Below are 26,957 nucleotides of genomic sequence, written 5' to 3' on the forward strand. Positions count from 1 at the left end.
TGTATTTCCAAAACAGGGACTGTCCAGCGACAGAGCTGACACCGCTGGGGTGTCTCATGGTGCCAGGGGAACATGGGGAAGGAGTGATCTGCTGATCATCCGTATGGCTCTTCGACCGCTCGGGGCATCGTCCCCCTCGGGCTCGGGCCCCTCCGAGCCCTCCCAGCTCCCAGCGGGTGCTTTCAGGAGCCACGCACAGATCCAGACCCTACGCACGGATCCAGACCCTGCCAGGACCACGAAAAGGCTCTGCAAGCCCCGTGGCCAGCTCTGCTCCTCTCCAGCTGCCACGGCGCTTCGACTCTTTGTCAAGTTCATGAAATTCTTTTTTTTTTTTTTTTTGTTCAGTTTTGTAGTTTAGTTATTTTTTTTGGTAAAAAATAGTTTCTCCCTCCCCACCCCAAACCACCCCACCCCACAGTCAGCCCTACCAGTGCCTCAGCCTTCAGCAGTCCAGGGGGGCTGCTTGCACCTCCACGGCCAGGAGCTGCCCCCCACGCTGCCCCCGGGCCCAGGGCTGGCCGAGGGGGGGATAGACCACACGCACGGCCGTGGCACCCCGCAGCAGCTCCCCCCCGACGCTGTAGCGAGCTACGAGGCTGGCAGCAAGGAGCAGGAGACAGAGGACCAGCACCGTCAGGAGGCTCTGCCTGCCCTCCAGGAGCCGGTAGCGGTGGGCAGCCTCTTTAGTCCTGGCGTTGACGCAAGCCACCTTGGCCTGCAAGTCTACAAAGGCCACGTGGAGGCAAGCCCAGTACTCCGTGTCCTGGTGGAGCCGGGTGATGTTGTACGTGTGGGTCCCCATTGGGATCCGGGCCACATTGGTCATGTCCAAGTTGGAGCTAAGCAAGAAGCTGGACCAGGTGAGGTTGGAGGAGATGGTGTTGAGATGCGGCTTCCAGGCAACCAGGATGTGGTAGGCCTGGACATCTGCCACCACCAGCTCCAGGCTGTCCTCACTGAGCGGGAAGGAGTGGTTGACCATCATGCTCACGCTCTTGGTATCTGCCCCGAGGAGGTTGTGAGCCACGCAGGTGTACAGCCCGGCCTCCCGAGCTGAGATCCCATGAATCTCCAGCGTCCCTTCAGGGTGCACCTTGTACCTCCCATCTTCCGTGTAGGGGATCAGCTTCACCCCCAAAGGGGTGACCCAGTAGATCTCCGGGTCTGGCTCTGCCAGAGCTCGGCAATGCAAGGAGACATTGTCACCATCCGCCACCTCTAAGTGGGAGGGGAAGCTCTTGGTGGAGATGAGAGGCAGGCACCGGTCCGTCATCTCCCGGAAGGGGACATCCCGAATGTGCCTCCTCTTGAGGTCGGGGGGCTCGGCACACAGCGTGGACTGGGGTTCAATGAAGCGGATGTGGTTTTCCGTGCTGTTGACCCAACGGATGACGCAGTCGCAGCGGATGGGGTTGCTGTGGATGCTGATCTCCTGCAGGTTGGGCAAGGACTCGACCGTCTGCTTATGCAAGGCACTTAGGGCGTTGTTGTTGAGCATGAGGGTTTCCAGTTGGGGAAGGTGGTGGAATGCGTTGGGGTGGATAAAGGACAGCTTGGGGTTGTTGGTCACGTCTAGCTTGGTCAGCTCGGGGAGGTTGATCAAGGCAAACTGGTCTATGGACACCAGCTCCTCCATGTTGTTGAGCCCCAGCTCTTTGAGGTGCAGCATGTTCGTGAAGTCGCTTTGCTTGACCCTCTGCAATGGGTTTTTGTTCAGATCCAGGAACTTGAGGCCAGGAACTTGCTGCAGCGCCCGCTTGGGGACATTCACGAGCTTGTTGTCGTAGAAAGAGAGGCTCTCCAGGCTCCGCAGCCCTTCCAGCGCATAGTCCGAGATCTCCCTCAAGTTCATCCCAGCCAAAACCAGACTCCGCAGATTTGACAGGGGCCTGAAATTCATATCCAAGATCGCGTCCACCCTGTTGCCTCCGATCATGAGGATCTCCAGGCTGGGGAGCATCTGGAACCAGCGACTGTCAACCGTCCTCAGCAGGTTGGAGTTGAGGTGGAGGCGCAGCAGGCTGCCGAGGCCAGAGAAGGCGTGGGGAGCGATCCTGCGGAGCTGGTTGTGGTTCAGGTAGAGCTCCTGCAGGTTGCCCAGTCCGGGAAAGCTGCCATCAGGCAGCTCAGCCAGCTGGTTCTCCTCCAGGTGCAGGCTGAGCAGCTGGGGCATGCTCTTCAGGCCAAAGTCCCAGACATCGGAGAAGCTGTTCTGCGACAGGTCCAGCTCCGAGAGGTTTCTGAGATAGTCCAGCTCACTCTGCTCAAGCCTGGCGATATTGTTGCTTTGCAAGAGCAGGGTCTGGGTCCCCTCTGGCAGGTCTTCTGGCACGGCAGAGATGAACAAGTCATTGCAGTCCACCGTGGCAGCCTCCCGGTACACCGAGCGGGGCGTATACCACGGCCTGATCTGGCAGACGCACTGCGGGGGGCATTTGACCTTCCAGGGCACGATGGGGATGGCGGTGGCGGCCACCACGCAGAGCAGAAGCGAGCTGGTTTGGAAGCGTCTCATTTTTGGCTGGTGGGACCGGCTTTCTCCCAGGCAGGAAAGGCTCACGGGGCGCATCCAGAGCAGGGCAAGGGGCGACAGCCGGGTGGGGACAGCATCCACAGAAGAAGATGCTCCATGCGAGCCCCTGGCACCGATCAGCCCCTGCTGCCGTCTGCCCTGCCTGGCCCCCCCTGCCGAGAGCACATAACACCCGTGACCAGGGCTGGTGCCTTCAGTCAGAGCTTGGCCTTTTCCTCCTCCCCAAATGATTCATTTTTGCATTTGGCTGCATCTTTCGGGTTCTTCCTCAAGGTCATTCCTGAAAGAGGCCAGACAACAGGTTGCGTTAGAGGAGAACTCATGCACATGGCAAACAAGTGTGCCAGAGTTTAATGTGGTTTATATCCATAGCATTCATGGTTCTCTCCCAGCCCAAGAAGTTTTGGATGTAATTAGCCCATGGATGCTCTGCCCAGGGCCACCAGCAGCCCATGCACCTCAGGCCAGCCTGGCTCAAAGGCTTTCCCATGAGCAGAGCTGGAGCTGCAGATGCTGGGAAGAGAAAGTCTCCATGGGGTAACTTTCCTCCAGGCTCTCAGGACTCTGCTTGCTGCCCATTATCCTGCCCAGCACCAAGTGCCCCCACCCCGGAGCTCCCAGCCCTGTTTGGGGACCCCTCGGGAGCTGGGTTTATGGAGGGAACACGCCCCTGAGCACAGACCTGTTCCTTGGCATCTCCTGTAGAAGCCCTGCAGCAACACAGGGACCACAGGCTCCGAGCTCAGCTTGCTTTGCACTGGAACAGGTCATCCCAGACCCATCTCATCCCTCGTGTTTCTACACTAGCAAAGCAGTAAGCATACCTACCTCCACACAAACGTGGGCCTCAGGGCTTAAAGCAGCCAGTACTGGGAGGACTGGTCTCCTGGGGACTGATGCTGAGCAGAAAGCCAAGCTTTTATGGAAAGAGCAGGACACGAGCAAGCACAGCCACCTGCAGCGTGGGGCTGCAGCACCCAGAGCAACCACACAGACCCTGCACAAACCTTCCCCTCCACAGCAAAGCCCCCAGCTCCCTTTAAAGCACTGGCCCGGGGTGGGGGCAGTTCCCTGGGGGCAGGAAACCCTGACTGGGCTCATTAGGAGCTGCTGGGGGAAGGCAGAAGCCCCTTAACCCCCGCCATGCTGGGTGCGACCCTGGCCTCAGCCCCTCGCCTTGCACCTTTGTGGGGAAGAGGGGTCGGGGGGTGCTCGGTGGGGCGCTGGGCGAGGGGCTGGGGTGGGTGCGAGCGAGCCCCCGGCACCTCCCTGCCCCTCTCCCCGTCCGGCCGCGGGGTTCGGAGGAGCCAGAGCCCACCACCACCCCACCTTTGATTTTTTGATTTGCTGCAGCTCTCCTGACCCACGCTGACACAAATCAAACCAAGCCCCAAAGCTCCTCCCTGTCTTAAAAGACTCTCACGCAGCAGGAAAAACATTAAAAAGCAGCCAGAGTGGGAAAGAAAGTTTCTCTCCAAGCAGCTCTATTTTATCACCCCCTTGTTCTCCCTGTAAAGGGCTTCCAACCAAAGTTTGCTCGGCATCGACTCACCCCAGCCTTGCTCCAGAATTGATCCCGTGCTCTTCCCTTCTTGCCTGCTGCGAGGGCATTGGCTTTTAAACCATCTCCCGGAGAAACAGCATTAAAGAAGAGGAAGGCTGTATTGATTTCTGCATCCTTCTGATGGACCCTCATCTTTCTTTTTAAGTGCACAGGCATTTCTGTGACTATAAATCTCTCCGGCCATTAAAATATTATAGAATCTTTTCTCCTTTAAAAAATAATATGGAGGAATGGGGGTTTTTTATTTCCTTAAGGCTCTGAAGAAGAGTCCAGAAAAAGCACCTCGTTTCAAACTCCATTTTACAGGGAAGACTCCCCAGCTCTGCTCTTGGGTGATCTCTCTACAGGGTTTGTGTCTCTAACCGGGTTTTATCACTTTTGCCCAGCACTGATGGCTGTGGAAAGTCTTGCATACAAGATGATGCTGTAGCAGTCCAGGTGTTTGTATATGTAATAGGATCAGAGCTTGCAGAAAAATGACATTTTTTGGAAACTCTGGGTACTAAACTTCAGACTTCGTGATTTCAAATGGCGTGGAGCAAACTGAGCAGGGAGGGCACCGGCAGCATGCGGTCCCCGCTGCGGGGTGCGAAGCCCTTGCGAGGGACGGAGCTGAGCCTCCTCTGCGGTGACAGCCCTGCTCCCTGGTGACAGGAGTGACACCCCGGGGACCTGCGCCCTGAACTGCCGCGGTTCAGCCGCGGGCTGGTGGGGAGGTGGGGAAGGAGAGGGCGGGAGCCCGCTGGTTGTCTTTGCTCCATTACCCAGTGAAGTCAGGCTCATTATTTCTTAATTAGGCACCGAAGAAGCCTGCAGGTTGCATGCAAACTCATTTAGCCCTGTATTGCGCTGCAGCAAAGACGGATGGTGGGATGGACCAGGCAGTCCCGCAGCTCCCACGGCCACGGTTTTACTTCTGTCGGTTTGCTGTTTGGGTGCGAAAGCCTCCCCCAGCCCGGGGGGTCGGTGCGGGAGCCAGGGCTGGCGAGGGTGAGGGACAGGGGTCCCGGGAGAGACCTGGCCCGGGGAGACCCGGGCCTCGCGGGGCTCCCACAGGGGAATGGCGGGGTCGATGCCCCGTGTGCAGCTTTGCAGTGATTCCTGTGCACAGACGTACCCTGAACTCCCACCCGCCCTGTCGGCCCGCAACTCCCCAGCAGCACCAAAGCGCCGACCGTGCCCCGAAAGCCCTTGTTTTCCCCCCAAACAGACTCAGGGCGCAGAACAAGACAGAAAAGCAGAGGGAACTGGAATTGGAGGCAAACAAATAGAGAGATCAGGCTTGAGATGCGGCTGAGGTTGGGAGGCTAAGTGGTGTCTCCCAGGGAGCCCAGATTTCATCTCCTCTCCCAGACAGACTGATTTGCTGCCTTTATAGGTGGTGGGAAGATGCTGCTCCAGATAACGGGAGCCTTGGTAAAACCAGCGAGGAGGAGCGGGGACGTGGGCTGCTGGAGGGCCTGTGGGGACCGGGACCCCCTCTGCGGCCAGGCTGGGCTCCGGCGAGGCCACGGGTCCCACGTTCCCCTCCGGCGCCGGCAGCCCCCGGCTGCTATTTTGGGCTCTTCCTCGGCGTGGGCTGCGGCGCAGCGAGAGTGACGGCAGGGAGCCGGGTGACATTTCTGCTCGGAGTTTATTTTTTTCCAAAAATGTAGAGCCAGGGGGCTGAAACATTTGCTGCAGTGCCCTGAACTCCGGGAAATGGAAAATACTCCCAGTTTCCTTTTTTGCCCCAGCAGGACCCAAGCCCAGTCCCCACACTGGGGATGCCACTTGTCTCTTCCATGGTTTCCCAGCATTTACCCAATTCCTTGGGCTCCCTAAGGCACGTCTGTGACTTCTGCCTTCAAGGCTGGATTTCTCACAGGTACAAATGTCCATCTCCCCTTCCACACAGCTCACTGCAAAGCGTGATTGCAAAGAAGCTGGAGCCCCGGTGTGCCTTTGGTAAGGATTTTATCCAGCTGTGGTCCCCAAGGACACGAGACACAAAGTGCCAGGGCCAGGCAGGGCATCCATGGCACTGCCCCAAATGGTACCAGCCTGAATTTGCCACAAGGCCACGACATCGTCTGCGGTGTCACCTGCTGATGGGGGGTTCAAGGAATCTCTTTCCATCCCAGCCAGGTGTGCTCAGGGACGGAGAGGGGGATACAGCAGAGAAATATGGAAGGAAAAGGAATAAGGGGGGATGAAAGCACCACACGGAGATAAAGGAGGACCAGAGGTGAAAAGGAGAACGAAAGGGAGAAGGAGACCATCAGAGAATGAGGTCGGGAGAGGGAGACGAGATGGGGAGCGCAGCAGAGACGGGGTGCGCAGCGCCGGGGAGAGGGGAGCGCGGCTGCAGGAACAGGCGGCAGAAACCCAGGGAGGGAAAAAAAAATAGAAAAGCAATGAGAATGAGAATTGATGAGGCACAGAGAAGGGAAGAGTCTTTTCATCAGCAAGTTTGCTGGATGAAGCCAGGAGATAAATCACCCAGTGGAAGGAGCCTTGGTCTCAGTGCTTGCACCGGCTGCCTCTCTCCCTCTGTCATCTGTCTAATAGCCCGGCTTCGGGAGATAAATGGCTGCAGCTGAGCCCCGGGCTCTCCTGCCCTTCCCTCTCCCTCGCCACAGCCAAAGAGCCCGGCGCTTCCCCCCGCGCGCTGCCGGGCGGGTGGCGATGGACGGCACCTACACCCCGAGGGGGACGGGGAGCACCCCGACAGCTCCCGGGGTCCCTTGGCTGGGGAAAGCCGGGAGCGGGGCCGCGCTCAGCCCGTGGCTCCTCTCTGCAGGCAGCAGCTCTCCCGTGGCGATGTCCCCGAGGGGCAGCAGGCACCCCAGCCCGTGCCACATCTCCCCAGGGGCCGCGAGCTCCTGCCAAGCCCCTGTCTTTTCTGGGTGACGGCTTTAAGCAAGCAGCACACACAGCAGCCTGCGACGTGGCCATCGCTCTCGAAGCTGCCAAGCCCCTGTCTTTTCTGGGTGACGGCTTTAAGCAAGCAGCGCACACAGCAGCCTGCGACACGGCCATCGCTCTCGAAGCTTTCCAGCGCTGCCGCACTTCGGCGGCTGCTAAGCCTTCACGTCCCTGTCACCGGCCCTGCCAGCTCCCAGCGGAGGCAGATGAGAAGTGGCAGTCAGATGCTGTGGGAAAATCCCCCCCGTCCCCATCCCTGCCGCCTTTTGCTCTTTTTGACGGTGCGATTCAACTCTGCAGCCAGCTCCCAGGAGGAGACGCGGCGGCGGGGAGGATGGGAATGACCCGGGCACTGTGCCCTCCGGCTTTGCTGGGTTTCCAGCCGGAGCCACGCACACGCTGCCTGTCCAGCCTGGCCCAGCCTCTCTGCACACTGAGACCACACCAGACCAAACTGCACAGCCCCACCGCATCCCCAGAACAGGGATTTTTTTGGCACATCACCTCGCCCAGCTCTCAGCCCCAGCTGCTCCGGGCTCAGGACTTTCCGTGGTGGCACCCAGCAAAGCTTGTCCCCTCAGGCTGAGGTCACATCCCCCCTGTTTAAACCTCTGTGTAAAAGCTTTGCTTTTAGTTGTGATAAAACCAACAAGAATTAAATAGGATTCTGTATCAATTACTTGTAAAACTTAGAAATAGGGTACTCTGCTGTTATCCGAAACACTCCTATATCCCTTTTTTTATCTGGAAGGAGATGCTGTCTTAAATCCTGCAGGGCTTTGCTGTAATGGCCGGTTTTATGAGGTTGGCTCTGGGGTCTTGCTGTCCCCAGGGCTGTCCCCATCCCCTGCCCTGGAGCAGCCAGCACATCTCCTCCAAACCACCGCCTCTGATAGATAAAAACTCCTTGGGACCCCCTATTTTCAGCGGCGCCGAGCACCCACGCCGTGCCTGGCAGCTGGAGGCAGCTGTGCGCGGTTCACACGTCGAAACCCAGGCTGGGGGGAGAGAGGAGAGGGACTGCGGGGAGGCCGGGGTCCCGACAGACCAGCCCTGCCCCTGCTGCCGTTGAGATGCCAGCTGGGAGCGTGACTTATTTATGACATTTCTATAGCGGTAAAAGCCTTAGTGCAAATGCAAAACAAGCGCTTTCCTCCCCCTGGGTAACTCGTGCCTTCTGGGAAAGCGAGCAGAAACGACGCCAGCACAGGCACTCTGCGGATGCGTCCGCCCTGGGCCAGCCGCGCGCGCCGGGGCAGCTCTGCCCACGGACCTCGTACGCTGCCCTGGGTCCCCATCGCTGCCTGCCCCCACCACGGAGCGCAGGGTCAGGCCAGCCTGATCTAGATCCAAAAGTACAGTTACAGTATGGCCAACACATCCCAAGGGATCATTAAATCGCATGCATTCTGGATTAGCCACTTATACAACTGTGATACTAATGGTATCTATTAGATAGCTGTTAATCTTGAATAAATGTTTTTAATGATCCACTGTTTAGCATACAATAACTGACCTATTAAATCTCAGTTAAGCTGCAGAGGTCAAGTCATTATCTGGGGCTAATGGTGGCAGGGGTGATGCAGAGACGTAACTCTGGCTATCAGGAAAAGGAAATATATCCTTCAAGTGTTGTATAGGCTCTCGAAAGGGTTTCCTGGGGTAGGGACCAGCCGGTGCCCCTGGGCGCTCCGGGGATGGAGCAGGATGAGGCGGCTCCAGGGCGCGGGATGAGCCCTGGGCTGAGCATCCCCGCGTGCCTGGGGCATTCCCTGTCCCCGCAGAGTCTCACCCCTGAGCTCATGGGTTTCTAGGGATTTTCTCCATTTGCACCATCAAGGGGAGGAAACGGTAGGTCAGAACCAGCCAGGCAGCCGGAGGGATGCCTCTGCAGGCATCTTGAGTTCGCTGCAGCTGATACAGGGATAGAAAATGGCAGAAATTGCTGTGTGAGATACCTGATGCTTGAGCCAGGAAACCTGTTCAAGCACCATGGCCCAGCGTCCACCCAAAGCTTCACTTTGTCCTGGGAAGCAACAGTTTCTCCAAGTCAGCCGTCCTTGGCTGGCAGGCCTCCTCGCCTCGGCCACGAAGCCCAAAGCCCCGGCCAGGTCTGACTTTCCTTCCCGGACCTCCAACGTGTCCAGCAGTTGCACCAGCCAGCACCGGCGAGATGCACAACGCGAGAAGGAAAACTTCACACGCGGGGAACGGAGCGGCAGGGAGTTCAGTGCAGCCGGAGACCTCGGTGGAGCCTCGACTCTCCCATGTCCTGGGATTTCATTTGCTCCTGCGGATGATGGGAATCTCCTTCACGGCCAGACGTGTCCAGGGTAACTCCCCAGCGCCACGGCTCAGCATTTCTGGGCTCGCTCCCCATCTCAGACCTGTGCTGGGACTGTGGCGGAGCAGCTCAGGCTTGCTTTGCTCGGCGTGCAAGGCAATGGCAAAGCAAGTGCTCGGTATCATTGGAAGCCGAATACATCCACTCCCTCCCGCTGGTAAACGGGGGCTGGGATGTTTCAGCAACGCTGCTGGGGAGCTCATATCTCTGAGCAAGGGGCTCCAAAGCCCTGGGGTGGAAAAACAGCTGCTCTGTTCAGAGCAAAGATCCTGACACAAACCTTGGCAGGGAGTTTGCCACCACGTCAGAAAACAAACAAATAAATAAATAAAGACAAGACACCGAATCTCCCCCCGTAGCGTGGCAACCGCTCCCCCCGCACCCACGGCAGCCTCCCTCATCTGTATGCTCCGTCACAGCCCCGCACCATCCGCCGGGTGAGCACCATGGCAACACCGTGGTCTTTAAACACAGGAGTTTGTGCTGCGATCGCAAACAGCATTAGGCAATTTAATTAAGCAGCTGGCAAAAGGAAAAACTTTGTCTGTTTGAGGCGTTTTATTAAATTCCGGCGTATTATGCAGCTCTGCGTCTTCGCTGTCTGGTTCGAGGGATGGGAGGATGCTCCCGCCCCAGCCTTTCTGCAGCTTCGCCCCCGGCTAAAGCAAACAAACAAGCCCGAGGCGTGCGGGGCGGCACGGCGTGGAGCACGGGGAACCCCCGCACGGGTCCCCGCGTCCCACCATGTGTCCTCTGCACCCATGCAAGCGGCCACGGCAGCACAGCTGTGCTCCGGTCCCAAGTTGCAACTTTGGGTCGTTATCCTCTGAAAAGCATTTACGCGAGACAGGGAACAGACCCCTCCAAAACCAGCAGCACTGGGCTGCTGCTCTGCCGGCTTTCCTGGTGGTTTCTTTCCTCAGTTAAGCCTTGTTTTGTGCAGAGACCCAGGAACGCTGTTTGTGGACCTTCTCCTGCATCTCTCCTGGCAGGGAGGGCGACAGCGTTATTTCTGCTTGTCTAGGAGGAAGCCAGGAGATAAAAAGCTGCTGGGAGCGTGCAAAGCAAACCGCTCGGCTGCCTGCACCTCGCTATTGCCTGATTCACCAGGAGCCAGTGGGCAGGAGCGGTGCCCGCTCCTTATCTGGATGCTTTTCTCCCTCCACTTCAGATGTTTTTTAATGAGGAGGGTTAGGAAGTAAGCCTGTTGTTCTTCTTCTTTTGCTTTCGGGCTCTGGAAGGGTTGCGGTGCCTCTGCCTGCCTCCAAAACGCTCCCACAGGTCCCTGTGGCTTCCCAGAGATGCTGCTGCCAGCTTCAGGCACAGCCTCCAGCCTGCAGCATGCAGGATTTGGCCCTGCTCAGCCACAAACTGCCCACACAGCACTGAGCACATCCCAGAGCTGGTTTTGGTCCCGCACTCATTGCCTGGGGATAAGCACGGTCCCATCCCGCCGGGATGCCGAGAGACCGGCTGCCTCGGGGCCGGGGAGATGCTCAGGGAGGAGCCGGCATCCCTGGGCTGGGGGTCCCTGCAGAGCAGCTTCTCCAAAACATGGCTCAGGGGCGTCCAGGCTTTCTGAAGGTTTATTTCTCTGGAGATAATCACCAGGGCCCTTCCCTGCCTCCATTCTCCCTTGTCCTCTTTGATTGCAAAAGTTGACACCATGAGACCTTGTTGGGGAGCAGCGCCAGGGCTGGGTGGCCACGCACCGCAGTGGGGACGGATGCTGAGATGGCACCCGGCTCTCCCTGCGACCCCCAGAGCCACAGCCGGGCTCCTTAGCGGGGCCAGGAGCTAAACCCATCTGCGCTGCCCTGGCTGCTTGGGAAGGCGGCTTTGGAGGTGCCGAGCTGTGGCACAAGCTCTAAAGGCAGCAGGTTTTCTCCCGTGTCCTGCATGCAGCATGCTCACGTCTGTGGGAAGCCTCAAATCCATTCCCTTTTGGCTGGGCAGCCCTGGGGCTATCTCATTTTATCCCCGAGAATCGCAGGGCTGGTCTCCAGGCTGTGGGGTTAACTGGTGCATTTGTAAATGTCTTGCAAAAGTCAACTGGAAAAGCTGGCTGGTCTCCGCTCCGGATTGCCTGAAGAAATAAGAGGCTGGGAAGATGGAGTCTCGGTCTCAGCTCATAGCCAAATTGTCCTTTACTCTGTAAAATTTGCATCGTTTAACAAAACCGGCACTGCACTGGACTGCAGCTCGCTGCATTTTTGGAAGCGTCTCTAATGACTGGCACCGTCTCCGGGCTGCAGCAGGAGCTGAACTCCCGCTGTGCGCGGCCGGACTCTGCACCTGCAGATCCCCCTCCCCAGCACCCCTGCGGTCCCCTTTCAAATGGCAAAGTCAAGAACATCGTGGGCAGAAAGGGGATGGAGAAGGGGGGGAGAGGGGTCAGGCAGGGCCGGCGCCGGTGAGCTCGGAGAAAGCAGGAGGGCTGCCATGCTTGGGTTTGTAGGCACCTATCTCATCCCCCTGCCACCATCTCTTGCAATCTGAAGAGCCCTGACCCATTTTGCTTTTCATACGGGGCCTGTTTCACAGCTCTGCTGTCGCCGTTTGCCTGCCCAGACCCTTCCCGTCCGGGCAGGAGAGCAGGCGCTGCCCAGACCGCAGGGATATCACCGGCTTTGGTCTGCTGCTTTATTTATTCCCTAATAATCCCCCGCCTGCCATTTGCCCTCTCCGACTGTTGCTGCACTGTGTCACTGTTGTCAGAGCTATCTCCAGGATCTTCTTCCTGAGTGGCAATGGCTAATTTAGAGCCCTTCAGCCTCTAAAAGCCATCGCTGAGCCTCTGAGAGCCTAGCACAGGGTTTCAAATGCCATTTGCCTCCTTAATCACCCAGAGGCTTTAGAAAATGCTGTGATCAACAAAGCTGCCAGTCCCGGCACGTGGGGAACTGTGTGCCCCAACCCCAGCACCCACAGAGAGGTCCTAGCGTGCCAGGATGCCCCGAGCATCCCGAGCCCATTTGAAACCCTCACCCTTCCCTTCTGCCGTGCTGGGCTCCCACCTCCCATCTCCGTGGTGACCCCCAGCTCGCAGGCACCCCGTCCTCGCTCCAGGACCTTCCTGGCAGGGCACAGCTCCAGCCTGCCCGGGTCGGAGGCAGAAAGCGCAGCTCCCTTCCCTGAACGGGTGTGCGCAGCAGCGGCGGCGAGGGCTGCCCGGCAGCAGGGAGCCGTGCCGCAGGCGCAGCCTGTCCCTGGCACCGCCGTGCCATGGCCAAGAGACAAACAGCTCCGGCCCGGTAATGAGCTCCCCCCATTCCTCCTCCCCGCCGTGCTGTGCAGCGGCATGTTAAATAATTCAGGTGAGCTCCTGAACTGCCTGGAAAACACCTCCAGGTCTTTCCTAATGAGCTCGCTACGGACCCGCCATCCAAGGCTAGAGGGGCAGGGAGAGCCAGTCCTTCCACCAACACGCGGACTTCAAGCAAGCACAGGCCACCACCGTGCCCCCGAGTGCTGCGGCGTGGCTGGCTGACGGGTCCCCGGATTCCTGGGCCACGCACGCAGCACCACGAGCATCTTGCGGCAGGAGGGAGGTGACCGGGCCACGTCCTGGCTGGTGCAAAGCAGAGCAGGAGCTGCGTCAGTGCACGCAGCAGAGCCACGAAGCACAGGCAGCAGTGCCAAAGCCAGGCAGATTCAAACGAGGCAGAAATACAGAGAACAAAACCTGGAGCAAAGTCCCCCATGGGGAGATGGGCTCTGCTTGCTGGTGCTTTCAAAGCCAAACCCTTTTGGCAGGGCCCAAGCCCGGGTACTGGGCTGGGTGCTGGGGCTTGCGGGTGCAGCAGGGCACGGCCTCCCTCTAGCATCCCGTCCACCCCCAAAGCCTCGCTCCATGGCACGGCGGCACGGGTGCCTGGGGGGAACCACACCAGGCCGCGCAAGCAGCACCGGCTCCGGGGAGCTGCTGCGGCGCGGTGCCAGCTGAGCCCGAGCCCTTCGCCCGCTGCAAGCCAGAAACTGAGCAAGACCAACACGGGCTTGTCTGGAGAGTCCTGGCCTTGAAAGCAGAGCAGACACGAGTCCCAGACGGCCCCGCCAATTCCAGCTAATAAAAAGGATATTTCACACGTCAGGCACTTTGCAGACACGTTAATGAGAGCAAACAAAGGCTCCGCGATGCAAATTAGGGGATGCAGGAAAGCAGCTCCCAGGACGGGAACCGCTGGCCGCAGCCAGCCCAGCCGGTGGGCTTTGCCATCCTGCTCCTGGGGGACACCCGCGGGAGCATCCCGGGGACCACGGCCGGACTCTGCCCTCCGGCAGCTCCACGAGGCTGAAACGCTGCTTTAGAGGGTAGCACCGAGGGGCTCAGCGCTCCCCGATCCCCCCCGGCAGCTCTGACCGGGTGCTGGGGAGGGAGTCGGGCAGGCTGGAGCTCCCAAAATCATCCCCAGGGCTGGGGAAGGGACCAGCGTGGTGCTGCGGCCGCTCCCCCAAGAGCGAGAGGAGGCAGGACGCCAAGGAGCCGTGTTTTTCGTGCAGCTGAGCACCACATAAACACAAGGGAAGGCGAAGGGGTGAAGGGGGAGCCTAAATCACCGCCTCCACTCCTGCCATATATTTGAAGTGTGGAGGGAGGGCCGGCGGGCAGCAGAGCTGCCCAGGATGCTCGCTGCCGGCCAAGGGGATAAAGCCCACGGCTGTCCCACTCGCGGGCAGCAGGTACGGCCACAAGCCAGGTGGGATGCAGGAGCTCCCACCATCGCCCTGCCGGAGCAAACGGCGGCACTCGACCTCATGTGTCCTGGTCCTCCCCGTGGGCGAGGAGGGGAGCCCCTGAGGGGCTGCACCCACTCAGGACGCGTGTCTCAGTGCTGTGAAATCAAGAGTGTTGGCTCTCATCGAGCCGGTACTACCCGAAGTAGACTACAAGTCTGGATTCTGCAGTTGCTTCAACTCCAGTGACATTAGGAGCCTTAAACTGGGCAAATGCCACGTTAAAGCCTGATTTCTGCTGCTTCCCGTGTGGACTATCCAGAAAGGGAAGCACTGCTAGAAGTGTTAATTCCCCCCGCCTCCCCTTTTCCTAAAGGAGACATTTCGTGCCATGCTGAATAAATAAAATAATGCGATATTACAAAAGACTGCAGCACAGTATATTAGATACCACGGCACTGTTGCAGGGCGTCTGTCAGCACCAATCACGATGACTGATGACTTATCAAGAATGGACCTGACATTTCCAAATGAGCTGTTTTGATAGAGTTGTCATTCAAAGAGGATCTAAAATAAAATAATAATAATAATAAAAAACCCAGATAGGAACAGGAAAAGAAATGGAAAACATTTGCCGCCTCTGTCCCACCTATTTAAGGGTTCCCAGCTTGGCAGAAGGACAATTTGGCGTACGGCACCGGCGGGTCGGGAGGGACGTTAGCAGAGATGGGCGAGTCCGTATGGTCGGAGGGAAAGCGGCCACATCCCCTCTCCAGAAGCGACGCTTTGCTGAGGCACAGCCACAGCCCAGATTTCCCTTCCAGATCCAACCCACAGCCAGGGCGCGGAGGGACAGAGGGCCCCGGCGGCCGCGTCCCTGCGGCAGGGCAGGATGCGGCCGCCCCAGCTGCCGGCCACCGTGCTAATGGAGGGCGGTCATGCAGCCAGCACGTGGGGGCACGTGCCCCCGTGTCCTTTCGCTCAAATGGCTTTTAAACTCTCCCATTTCAAAGATAATGAGGCAGCTACAAGATCTGTAAGAATAGGCAGCTGGGGAACGCTTCGGGGGGTTTTTAACCCCACCAGGCACGGGAAGCATCAAGGAGAGCAGCCCTGCCTGACCGCAGCCGGCACCGTCGGGGTGCCAGAGCTGCTCCGCATCCACACGCGTGTTGGTGGGACACCCAGCTCCAATGCTCCGATGCTCACAAAACGGTGTTATCCACCTGAACACCGCAGACCTCCATGCAGACACCGCGCATCAGGCCACTGCGGTCTGTGCCCGGGTCTACGCCGCTGCTGCCGCTCGAGCGGCTCCCGGGGCAGAGCCGGCAGCACAGGGCACCGAACAGGCAGAGCCGTCACACTTCGTGGAGTTGCCTTTGGGGAGTGTGTTGCTGTCTCTCCTTGCCTTTTCCTCTAGGCACTCTGCGTACACTTGAATTACTTCAATAAGATAATATTGCAGTGTATTATTGCTCTTCTGGAGAGGAAAATTTGCAAGGGACACAGAGTCCCTCTTGAAAACCCGGGGCCATGTCGAACTGCAGGCAGCAGCATTGCACCGGCCCTCGTGGCTGGGAGCCGCTGGAGCCCTGCCCGCAGGACAGGCCCTGCACGCCCCGCAGCCCGCGGAGGCAATCCCGCGCCCGCGGTTCCTCGGAGCTGTGCGGGGGCGAAGGCGAGAGCTGCCCGGGGCTGGACGCGGGGCCTCACCGCAGGGAGAGCCTTCCGCAGGCGACGGGGCAGCTCGCAGCCCTGGCACGGGCAGCCTGGATGGGCAGCATCCCGCGTGCCAGAGCGAGCTGAGCGCAGGGCAGGGCTGCGAGCCCGCTCCCAGCCAGCCCCTTCCCCTCGCAGCCAGCAAGGGCAGGGCCACAGGGTCCCCGGGAGCACGTCTGCAGCCGGCGGGTGCATCCCCGGGCGGGTGCATCCCCGGGCGGGTGCATCCCCGGGCGGGTGCTGCTGCAGCCAGCGCACCCAGGAGCTGCGTGGGGAGGCGTGGGGGGAGAGGCGTCCCGCCACCCACGTGTCTTCAGAGGAACCGACAAAGTATTGCTTTCAAAAAACCACCAAAGCTCCTCTCCGCATGACTGAACTCTGAGCAGATCTTTATCCATTTGCGTCGCAGAGGGGCTGTTTTTCAGAGGAACTTTCAGATGTGTCATTATGAGTTTAAAAGGACTGTAAAAAAAAAGATAAACCTGACGCAGGATGTAGGCATGTGTGTGCATATGTATGTGTAGTAAGAGCAAAGAGAAATTCAAGAGCCATCTTGAAGCGAAAGCCTACAGTGTTTGCAACATGCACAAAAGCAACATGCTAAGTTGTTCTTCCTCAAAATGCAGAGCAAAATAAAGGATTTAACCTTTCCAACGCCTCCCCTGCAGCCACATCCAGGGTATTTACACCAAACACAGCAGGGAGAAGAGGGAAGAGCTCAAACACACCATCGAGGGGCCAAATTTTGGGCCAGGCTTCTCCAAAGGTGCATGGGGTGCAGATTTACAGCCCTGAGGCTCTCAGAAATCACACCAATACAGGGAAGCGCTCTAGAAACCCCATGGAAAAGACACGCTGCTCATCCACAGCCACCGAGATCCTCCGGCTGCCTGCAAAATATCTGTGATGAGCCCCTTAAGACCGGGAGTTAATGAGCACGGAGTCCAGCTTCTGCATCTCCAACCTCCCCAGCAAAGCAGCACCGCAAAGCACCCGCCCGCACCCCCACCACCCAGCACCTGCCCAGTTAAATAGGCAGCTCCAGGATGGCTCCAACGGGATCCCCTGGCCCTGACGAGGCCCCATCGTTACGTGATTGCTGCCAACCCCAGCTGCAGGCTCCTGCGCCTGGAGCGGCAGTGGGTGACGACTCCACAAGCTGCCAGTCCCCATCCCGGTGACAGCGGGAGCCAGCACCGGTGACACCGAGATGGCTGCGCCGGGGCTGGGTGGGCATCGCTGCAATGCTGGTTTGGCCAGCTTAGGGGAAACTTTGTGATCCCTGAAGTCGGGCTGGTCCTGCTGGGCATGCAAGGAGGGCCGGATCCTGCACACGCTGCCGGCCTGGGGAGCTGTAATGCAGCTCGCTGGAGCAAGGGGATCAGATGGATCACTGGAGCCGAGCGGGTGAATGGGCATCCTGCAAACTGCAACCCTGACAAGGTGCAGCGGGATGTGCTGCGCGGGGCAAGGAGGGAGCAGGGGGCTGCCGGCTGTGGCCGAAGGGATGCTGCGCTGCAGGCGGCTGGGTCCGTGCTTAGGGCCCTCCAGGAGTGATTTTAATTGTTTTTAGCTGCAGAGAAGATGGGCTTCGACCTCAGCTGCGCAAATGGAATCAGCCCTAACGGAGCCCAAGATGCAGGGCACATTAGCCGTAACTCGGGGCGAGGGCTGGGGAGCGGGGCAGGGGCACGGCTGGGGCAGGATCGCCTCCGGGTCCTCCCCCGGTGGCACGAGGACATGGGGAAGCAGACCGGGCTGGCGGCAGTGCCAGGCAGGGCTGCCAGGCTGCCGGGCGAGCTCCCGAGTTGGCCAGGGTGCGTGCGGGTGAGGCGGCCGGCTGCTGCAGCGGGCGGCACGCTGGGCTGCAGAACGGGGGTGAGCAGGGAAGGATTTCACTGACTTTAACTGGCCCTGGAAGACGTTTCATCTTCATCACAAGTTCGTTGTGACCTGTCCCCTCGCCCAAACTGGAGATGACACTTTTCCCTGAGAGATCGGCTTATGTAGCTGTCATTCAATCTTCATCTCGCTAATATACGTATTTCTCCTCTTCCTGTTGCCCCGCTCCTTCTCACAGCTCGCTGCCTCCTGCTTTTAACAGGAGAAGGCAGCGGGGCTGTTGGACACAGCACAGCAGCAGCGTCCCAGCATGGGGCTCGGGGCCATGCTGATACTCAACCTCGCAGGTTTTGGATAAGCTCTGAAACCAGGTTTCTGTTCATCCAAGGGTCACAGAAAGTATGTTTTCCCTTTAAAGCAAAGCTATTAAAACTCATGCTCAGGCCATATTCTAGTCTGGGTGATTACTGCCTGGCAACGCCTCATTCCCTCTGCAGTTTTAATTGGTGCTATTAAAGAGCTGCAATGCTTCACCCCAGAAGAGGCTCGGTCTCTCTATCAGGGTGAAGGAGCCCTCTCCTTACTGCTTGTGTTAAAATTATCAGACTCTTGGGGCCGGGGAAAGCTGTGCAGACTCGCATGTGGCAAAGCGCCGGCTCCCTGGCTCGGGAGCGTTTCGCTGTCGCTTTGCCCTGCATTAAACGATGCACAGAAGCCGCAGAGCGGGAGGGGGCCGGGGCTGGGCTTCTCGGGGGTGGATGATGTGCTGTGCGAACAGATCCAGAGCCTAGGGCTGCTGTATCCTGATGACAACTCGTCTGCTTCGTGCTGAGGACGGAGGAGAAGGGAGGCTGCAAGGCTCAGAAAGTAGCAGGGTGGTTATGCAAAGTTCACCAAACTCGGATGCTTTGCTCATCCCGACCCCACTGGGCATCACGCGACTTCCAGCCAAAGCTACACCGGCGACTCACTTGATATTCGAGACCCAGCAACCACCTTCTTCCATCTAAATTAAGTATTAAAGTGAAAGGCAATTCAGCGAGACCATGAATTCATTAGAAAACATAGCTAGATCCCAACGGTGCTGCAGATGATAACCCATCGGGGAGGTGGGGACGGGGCGGGGGGACCGGGGTGCAGACAGAGACGTACAAGCAGCAGCGAGTTAAAATCAGAAAGGGGAAAAAAATCAGTGCGTTATTTTAGATGAAGATTAAATGACAGCCCCTGCTTCAAAGGGCAAGCGCGAGAGGCTAACAGGCTGTGACAAACCAGAATGCATGGACACAGGCAGCCAATTCCCTTAAATAAAACTTTTATTGGCCATGATATCTGAAAACAAGCAGCCCGCAATGGGGATTAATGGTTTTCCCCGGCCTCCCCCGGCACTCTCCATCCCGGGGAGGGCCACGGCTGCGGGCCAGGCCCTGCCTTCCCGGGTGGCCCCGCTGCAGCCGGGGATGCCAGAGGGCCGTGGGGCCGGGGGAGGAGGAGCGAGACGGAATCACTTAGCCTTCATTAGGCCAAATTAAAATCAGAAGTGAGATGACAATTGCAATTTGTGACCGGCTAATTGTTCGCCTCAGAAGCTGATCGTTGTGCAGATTGGGAAAATTAATTGTTCGCAGTCCCAGGTGGGTTGGCTTTGAACCCTGCTGCAGAAGTGGAGCTCCTGCTGGTGATGCTGCGTGCTCTCCAGCCAGCCCCGGGGATGAGCTCCTGCAGGCTGCATCACCAGGGGTCTCCAGCCACGCTGCGGAGCCCCAGAGGGCTGGCAGAGCCCCAGAGCCCCTCGCTGCCTCCGGCTTTAGCGCCTGGAGCGGAGCAGAGCAGAACACGCGTGGGGCCACCCCTGTGTTAAGGACCCGAGCGCCTGGCCACATGGGATGGCAGCGCTGGGACCTGCTGCCTCCACAACGGGGGCACCCGTTGTCCTCGCCCTGCGCGGTGGGATGGTGGACGTGCCTGCAAGCCTCCCTCCCTGCCCGCCCAGCCGGGGAGGGAGCTGCCTTCCCGCTGGGGCTTGCGAGCGCTGCAGCCATCGCTGCTCCGTCATCCATCCGGCGCTGAGTGTGGTGTGTCAAGCCCAGCTCCCATCAATCAAGCCTCCCCCTTCAGAGCATCCTGCTTGATTTTTATCCCCAGGGTGCTCGGGAAAGGGTGTTGTGAACACTCGGATATAATTATAGCTTCTAATGGGGCTGCCAGAGAGGGGGAAGGTGCCAGATTTCAGCGGAAACGGAGACCTCCAGCTCCTGCCTCCACTCCAGCTCTCCCACCTCCTGGGTTTCTGGCAGGCTTCCCGTCCACGACGCTCGCTGCGTGGGAGCCAGCCTGGGCTCACATCAGCCCCGTGTCCTGGGGGATGCAGGCTGGAGCGTGGCGTGGGCTCTCCCACGGGACGGCATCCGTTGCAACGTGCAGCTGGGCCCTTTGCAATCCCCCTCCATCAGGCAGTGCCCCGGCGGAGGGACCTTTTCCCTCTCCATCTCCCCAGGCTGCTAATTAGCTGTGAGGTTCACCCGTGTCTCTGGTAGCAGGGGACAGCTCAGCCTGATTTCCCTCCCATGTTACCACCGTCACAGGCCCGCTGCTGCCTGCACTCCCTCAGCAGCAGGCAGGCTGAAGGGCCAGGCAGGGAGAGCAGCAGGCAGCCTGGCACCTCTGCAAACCGGTGCCACCCCAGCACAACCGACAATTCAAGTCTAAAGCATCTTCCACGGACCGCGGCTCCTCTCCCTGCCAAGAGGCTCTGCGCTGGGTCCCTGCGAGCCGTGGGGGGTCCTTTCCCCAAGCGGCTTTGAGACACGAACGGCTCCCGCAGCTCCCGCAGCCCGGGGGAGGCTGTCGGCACGGAGCGAGGAGCGCGGCGGCTGCCAGGGGCTGACAGCAGCCGGGCACTGGGAGATGCGATAACTCCTGTGACTGTACACGCCTGTTGAGCTGCGACAACATGACAGCAATAGCAGCTCATAATCCGCACGAGTGTGTGTTTGTGCCTCGCAGCAGTGTGTGTGCTGGAGAGACAGGTGCGTGCCAGGGAACGATGATATGTGTTTCCATGACATACCATGTCCCTCTGTTGTACATTGCAGACAGAGGGAAAGACCCCACAGATCGTTACGGTGGGAGGAAGCGCTGCCAGCCTGCGGGGAAGAACGGCTCCTTGTTAACCATTTGGGACAAGATTTCAAAGGGCTCATCTCCCATGCGCCCGTCTAAATGATGCAGACAGCTCTGGACACTGAGTCCTTTTGAAAAATCAAGCCAGTACTGCATAGGAGCCGGGAGTGAAGAGAGATGCTCGTATCTCTTCCACTTATTTCTTCATCTCTCTAATCAAACACACAAGTAGCATGCCTAGAGCTGCAGCAGGCAGGCAGAGGCTGTTTGAACCTTCCTCTCCAGAGACGTTAAAGCCCAGAGGAAAGTGTCCATCTCTCTGCGTTGCTCCTGGCTGCTCGGGTGGCCCAGGGTCCCCATCCCACCCAGCACAAGGGCTTGGTCCCCATCCCAGCCCGCAGGCACCTCGGGCCCTAAAACCGGCAGACTGATGGCCAGGGTCACCGCTGTCCTGGCAGCACGACTGCAGATGCTGCCTGTGCTGCATCAGCCCCAGTGACCTTCCCCAGCAGATCGGCTTGCAAACAGCAAGGATCGATCGATACCCCTCGGCACAGCCTGGGGCTGGGGGGGTGGCCATTAAGGCTGGCTCATTTGCAGAGCAGCGCCCTCAAACCTCCCCCTTCCCTCCACCCACACCAAGGCCACAGGCAGCATCCTTTGGAGAGGGGATGCTCCGGGCAATGTCAAAGGCTTTTGAGCTCTGCTACCCACGCGGCGCTCCGCAAACCGGCCGTGAAGCCAATCTGAGCTACGGGCTCTCAAGGGGACACAGACCAGGGGCGTTGCTTGGGGAGGGCACGTCCGTGTCCACCTCTTGGGCCAAAAAACCTAGGTTCCTGGAATAAGGTATCGACTCCCAGTGAGACAGTGAAAACACCGACGAAGGTGTTCACGGCAGCTCGGGGTGCTGGATCGGGTGCAGACCGAGGGGCTGCCCAGCGCCCGTGCAGCCCCCGGCCGCGGTGCTCCTGTCCCGGTCCAGAGCCCGGGAACAGCCAGGGGCTGCTCCAGCCTGGCCCCCTGGGGTGTTTTAGGAAGAGATGATCTGCTACCGCAGTGTTTTGATGTCAGACCCTTCAGAGGGATAAATTGAGGCTCTTTAAACTTTCTACATGAGGGGAGGGGTGAGTGGGGAGGAACACATTATTAAACAAAGCTTAAAAAAAGGGAAGAATTCCTGAGTGTAATTAAAATCTACACCACGATGGGATGTCTCCCATTATTTCTCTAGAGGTGTCTGTTGTTGGAAACAATATTTCTTCAGCTAAGCAGCATTGCTGCAGGCGGGGAATGTTACACAGACGGTGCCAAGAGAAGCGGCGAGGGCCAGGGGACTGGGGACCTTGCTCAGCCATCGTTGCACTGGGGGCTCAGCTGGTCCCTTGCCATCTCCATCTTATTTGTCTCTTCATTCCTGGATTGAACTGCTCTTCCAGGAGCGAAGGGAGCCAGGAGCTCGCAGGGACCCCCGGCCAGCCATGCCGTGGGGGCTGGCTCGGGCAGGGGCCAGGCAGGGGCACAGGCAGGGGCCGGTGCCAGCAAACCGGCGGGCAGGTGACTCCCGCGCCAGCGGACGGGCAGCGGCACGGGGTGGCACCACGCACGCAAAGCGGGGCGAGAGCGGCCGCGGCTGGAGCCCGGCCCTGCTCCCTCTGATCTTCAGCAGAAGAAAGGTCAGGATGGCAACGCGGCTGCTTGGAAGTGCCGTGAAATCAGGCTAATTTCTAATTACGGGGAAGTCTCTCCCTGTTATCTTGCTGGCACATTCTGGCCTCCTTGGGCCGTGTGGCTGCAATAAAGGGCTGGAGTTACAAAGCACCTCCTGAGGGCTTGGTGACCCCACAGAGTGGCACAAAAGAGCATCTCGGCAGTGTCTGCAGGGATGCGAGATGCTCCCCGCGGGGCCAAGCCTGCCCTGCGGAGGCCTGGACTCGCCCGCTGCGTCCCACCACAGACCACATCTTGCTGAGCTGCTGCTCTGTTGCCACGATGCCCCTGGCGATGCCGTAAGGACACGAGGTCCTACCAAACCCCTCTGATGCCCAGGGACAGCGAGAGGTAGCTCGGTTCTCCCTTCCCCGTGCTGCCAGCCGGCAGCAGCCTCGCTGCATTCAACGGCCGGGCTCGGTGGCCCCAGGACAGGGCGAGGAGGAGGGAAGCTCCAGCAATAAAAATGCAAGGACAAGAGCAGATCCAGGCTGGTGACAACCCACCAAACAAGGGGAACAACTCCCTCCCCCTGTGCTGCGACAGCTTGTCGCTGACCCTGAAGTCCCCCACGTCTTCCCATGATTTTATCTGAGCTTCGCTGCATGCAGATTCCTGCTCAGGGTTAAATATTTCAGCCGGTAATTGCAAACCCAATGTTTCAGCAGCTTATTAGGACATGACAGCCAGAAAGAGCACATTGGTGACATTAAAGGGCTGGACGTGCAGCTGTTCCTGGCCATGCCGGTAACTTTGTCCCCCCAGTCTCTGCTTGCCCTGCCTGCTGTTTCCCACGTCCCATACAGCAGCCTCTCTGCAGGAAAAAACCAAGGTGGGTTGCAGGGCCCAAGCACAGGTTCAGCAGCCAGAAACGGGCCCCCACGGGAGGGCAAAAAGCATCACCAAATCTCTGAAAAAGCCTCCAAAGGTTTGCGAAGCCAGCCCTCACCATGCCCGGGTCCAAGCCCTGCTTTCAGCCAGAGGGAGGTGGGCAGCCCTGCGCGGGGCATTGCTCCAGCCTCGCAAACTGCTCAGTGATGTTCATCAGCAGCTAAGAAGTATCTAATCCACCCGAATAAATCTTGGCGATGTATTACTTTTGGTATTAAACATGGATTTAAAAACAAGTGCATTGATTTTCTCTCTGTGCTGAATTTCACCGAGGAAAAGCTCGGATGTCCTACCAGCACGGCTGGAAATGCGACACTGAAGTCACATCTCAGACCCCACCAAACCCTGCACCAGTTTGGGGGTTTGCACAGCCCAGGACCCCTCTTGCTTCTCACGGGGCTGCTGTTCTCCACTCTGGCTGGCTCCTGCCCGGTAAGAGCCATTCCTCTCCAGGCCCCTCCTAGCCTCCTCTCAGCCTTGCTGGGGAAAAAACAAGCCATGATTTAGCACCTGCCACTTGCGAAGAGCTGGCCGGTGGCTCCTGTCTGTGCTGCTCCCCGGGAAGCACCAGGGATGCTGTGCCCGGAGCAAGGGGCAGCCCCAGGGCAGCCCCCCCAGCCCGACCCGGGCTCCGGCACCGCACGGGAGCTGCCTGCTCTTAGGGGCTGAGAGGAGACGAGTCAACCTCTGGCAGCCAAAAAAGCCGTAGATTAGTGCAAATGCCAATAAATCATTAGGAATCATAAGAAAAATGTACGGTTGCCATAGCAACTGCCAGGCACAGCTTTGGGGCCGCTTCCCCCCCTCCTCAGGCGCGGAGCAGCTCGGTGGGGATGGAGGCAAAGCCCTGTGCCGCGCCCCGAGAAGCCTCCGCAGCCGGGAAGGGCTCGGCAAGTTGGGGGTGGCTGTACCGGCATCGCCCTTATGGGGTTTGGGGGTGCTGAGCTCCTCCCCGGGGAGCAGTGGGGCTTTGCCACCAGCAGAGACCCCAGAGATGCTTTCCAATGGGATTGGGGACCCCTTGGTCCTTCACGAACCATGGGACTGGCTCTGCCATCACTGGCCAGGGGGGTTGCACGTCCCCCCCTGCACCCCCCGGCCGGGGAGGACCCAACACCCAGCCCTCAAATCGCCACGTTTTCTGCGCCGGGGTCCGTGCCCCTCACACCGGCGGGCACTGCCCTGCCCGAGGCCGAACCTCGGGGCACTCGGTGCCTGATCAAGGTCCCTCCCCAAACTGAAGGGGATGGAATAACCCTTCATGGGTGAGGAATTGTGGTTATTCTTGGCAAAATCCACTTCCAGTTTATTTGAAATAAAATCATTTAACTGACTGCTGGGAGCCCAGGGGCAGAGGAAGGGAGAAGGGAGTTGCTAGCAGAGAGGGTATTAGCCTGTAGGAGCAAGACTGAGATGAGCCGGGGTGACCCGGCCGCTGGCATTAATGAGTTTGGAGGATGCTGGGCTGGAGCCGGAGGCTTTGAGCCAAGAAGTGACCCTGAGGTCCCACGTGTCCTGGAGGGGCTGCAGGAAGGAAGAGCATTAAGGATCCAAGGTGCATCCCAGCTGCTCCTTCACTCGTCCCCCTTGTCCTAATTGCAAAGCCCCTGGTTCCCAGGGCTGCCGTGCCCCCCCAAGCCCCGGAGCACTCGGGCTGGAGCTGGGGACACCCCGGGAAAGGCCACGCTGGGGTGGTGATGCTCTCCCACCCACGCGGAGCTGATGGACCATTTCTGCAGCCAGCCCAGAGGAGCCCGGTGCCTGGCGGTGCCTGGTGCCTCCCGCGCTGCTTTTTCCACAGCTCGTTTTGACAGATGCTTCAGAAAGATGCAACCTCTCCCCATTCCCCTTCTCCCCCGCTTTCTTTCCTGCCCCCTCCCTCCACCCACAGCATCCTGCCAGGTGCCCGGCTTTCTGCCCCCGCCAGTGCCACCCTTCCCTGGAGACCTGCCTTCCCCAGCGCCCGCAACAGGAAAACCTCGTTCCTGTCCTCATCGCGCCGAGAGCTGGCTGTCACCCGATGGAACAAGGCTCCCCGCAGTCGCTGAGCCACCGCATCGCCCGGTGCCACTCTGCCGAGCGCGGGCAGAGCGTGAGAAGTTGCCGCTCTCCCCTCATCTCCGGGAATTACAGCCCTCGGTGGCCCCACGCGCGTCCCCCCTCCCCGCGCTGCAGCTGCACATGGCTGGCGGAAATGTCACCCACTTTGTCTTTAATTCATAAACATCGTCTCCCCCGGGGATCTTTTTCCTTTTTTTTTTTTTATGCTGGGTTTATTCACACAATTAGATCTCTTCTGAGTTCCCATGAGTGGCTCATCGCCTCTTAGTCATCCCGGGCTGCTGCAGAGGTCGGGAGCTGCACCGCGGGGCAATCCTGCAGCAGCACGGGGAGGCGATGCCTGGCTGCAGGCAGCCCCAGGGGCAGGAGGGGGGGGCGAGGGGCTGCCTGGCCCCCGGCACAGCGGGGTGACCCCCTGCCTTCACCCCCTCTGCAGCCGGTGCAAAGGGAGGATTCAGCCTCGGAGGCAGGAGCCACATCAGCCCTCTCCATTGCCTCTGGCTGCGAACTTCCCCCCCTCCTTGCTGTGGTTTTTAAACCCACTCAGCTCTGCAACTCTATTATTTACAGGCACTGCCCAAGGAGACCATCTGCACCAAGGACACCAGGAAAAATAAGATGGCACCAAGCCCTACGCAGGGCCCCAGCTCTGCCCCGCGGCAGCCGCTGCCGGAGCGGGGCCGGGGTCCGGCCGCCCCGGCTGAGCGGGAGAGGGATGCCGTGTGCCGGGAGCGGCTGCTCCGTGAGGCCGTAGCGCATCGCCCCTTCCCAGCGCACCCACGATTTCCCAGGAGAAAACGACTTTGGCAGCACGCTGCTCTCCCCGCGCCATCCCCACTCTGCACCCTTAAAAATATAAACCAAAGGAAAATGCAACATCAGGCTGCTCTGCTTCACGGCGAGGCCCCCGGCTCCCTGCGGCCCCCGCGCTGCAGAGCTGCAGCAGTCCTGCCGCTGCCAGCCTGCAAGCAGAGATTCCGGTACGATAAGCGATGGCTTTCAGATGTAAACAGCCCTGTTCATTTAACTGCCTTTAAAACCTGAGCAAAACGGGGAAAATGCGTGCGTGTGCCAAGCCAGGGAGGACAACCGTGGCCACGAAGTGGGCACAAGGGGGTACGTCTGCGGCCTCCCAGGAGGCTTTAACCAGCAAAGAGGGAGTCAACAAAATATTAAAAAGCCATAAAGCTAGCTGGAGAGTGTCACTGAAATCCCTTTTGTCTTATGGAAGGGAATGGACATGGAAGGGAATGGCTTCATGGAAGGGAATGAACAACAGGTGATTTCAGCACAGAGCAGGACTCGAGTGCAGGCAATGGACGGGCGTCAGGGCAGCCCTCAAACCCAGCAGCGTCGCAACGGAGCCGGCCCTGGCCCTGCTCCTCGGTCCTTTCAAAGGCTCGATGCAGGGACGGATCCCGCTGCCCATCGGGAACTGGAGGACTCGTCGGCTGCACGAGCTGCATCTTGCTGCTGGAGGTTGGAGCTGCACAGCGCTGCAGCCAGCCAGCCCTCGCCAGCCCGGGCGGTGGGACAGCCCGCCCCGGTCCGTCGCTGCCGCTCCAAGGCAGCGACGGCAC

General features: G+C 59.2%; 1 protein-coding gene across 1 annotated transcript; it reads right to left on the bottom strand.

The window, feature by feature from the left end:
- Positions 1 to 445: 445 nt before the first annotated feature.
- Positions 446 to 2,572, bottom strand: LRRN2 (leucine rich repeat neuronal 2; the record flags this gene model as incomplete). The annotated part of the gene is made up of 1 exon (XM_082330003.1): positions 446 to 2,572. One exon carries the CDS (start codon positions 2,570 to 2,572, stop codon positions 446 to 448), a length of 2,127 nt encoding a protein of 708 aa, XP_082186129.1.
- Between the last annotated feature and the right edge of the window lie 24,385 nt (positions 2,573 to 26,957).

This window comes from Platalea leucorodia (assembly GCF_965183815.1).
Source record: "Platalea leucorodia genome assembly, chromosome: 19".
In the NCBI taxonomy this organism is placed as follows: Eukaryota; Metazoa; Chordata; class Aves; order Pelecaniformes; family Threskiornithidae; genus Platalea; species Platalea leucorodia.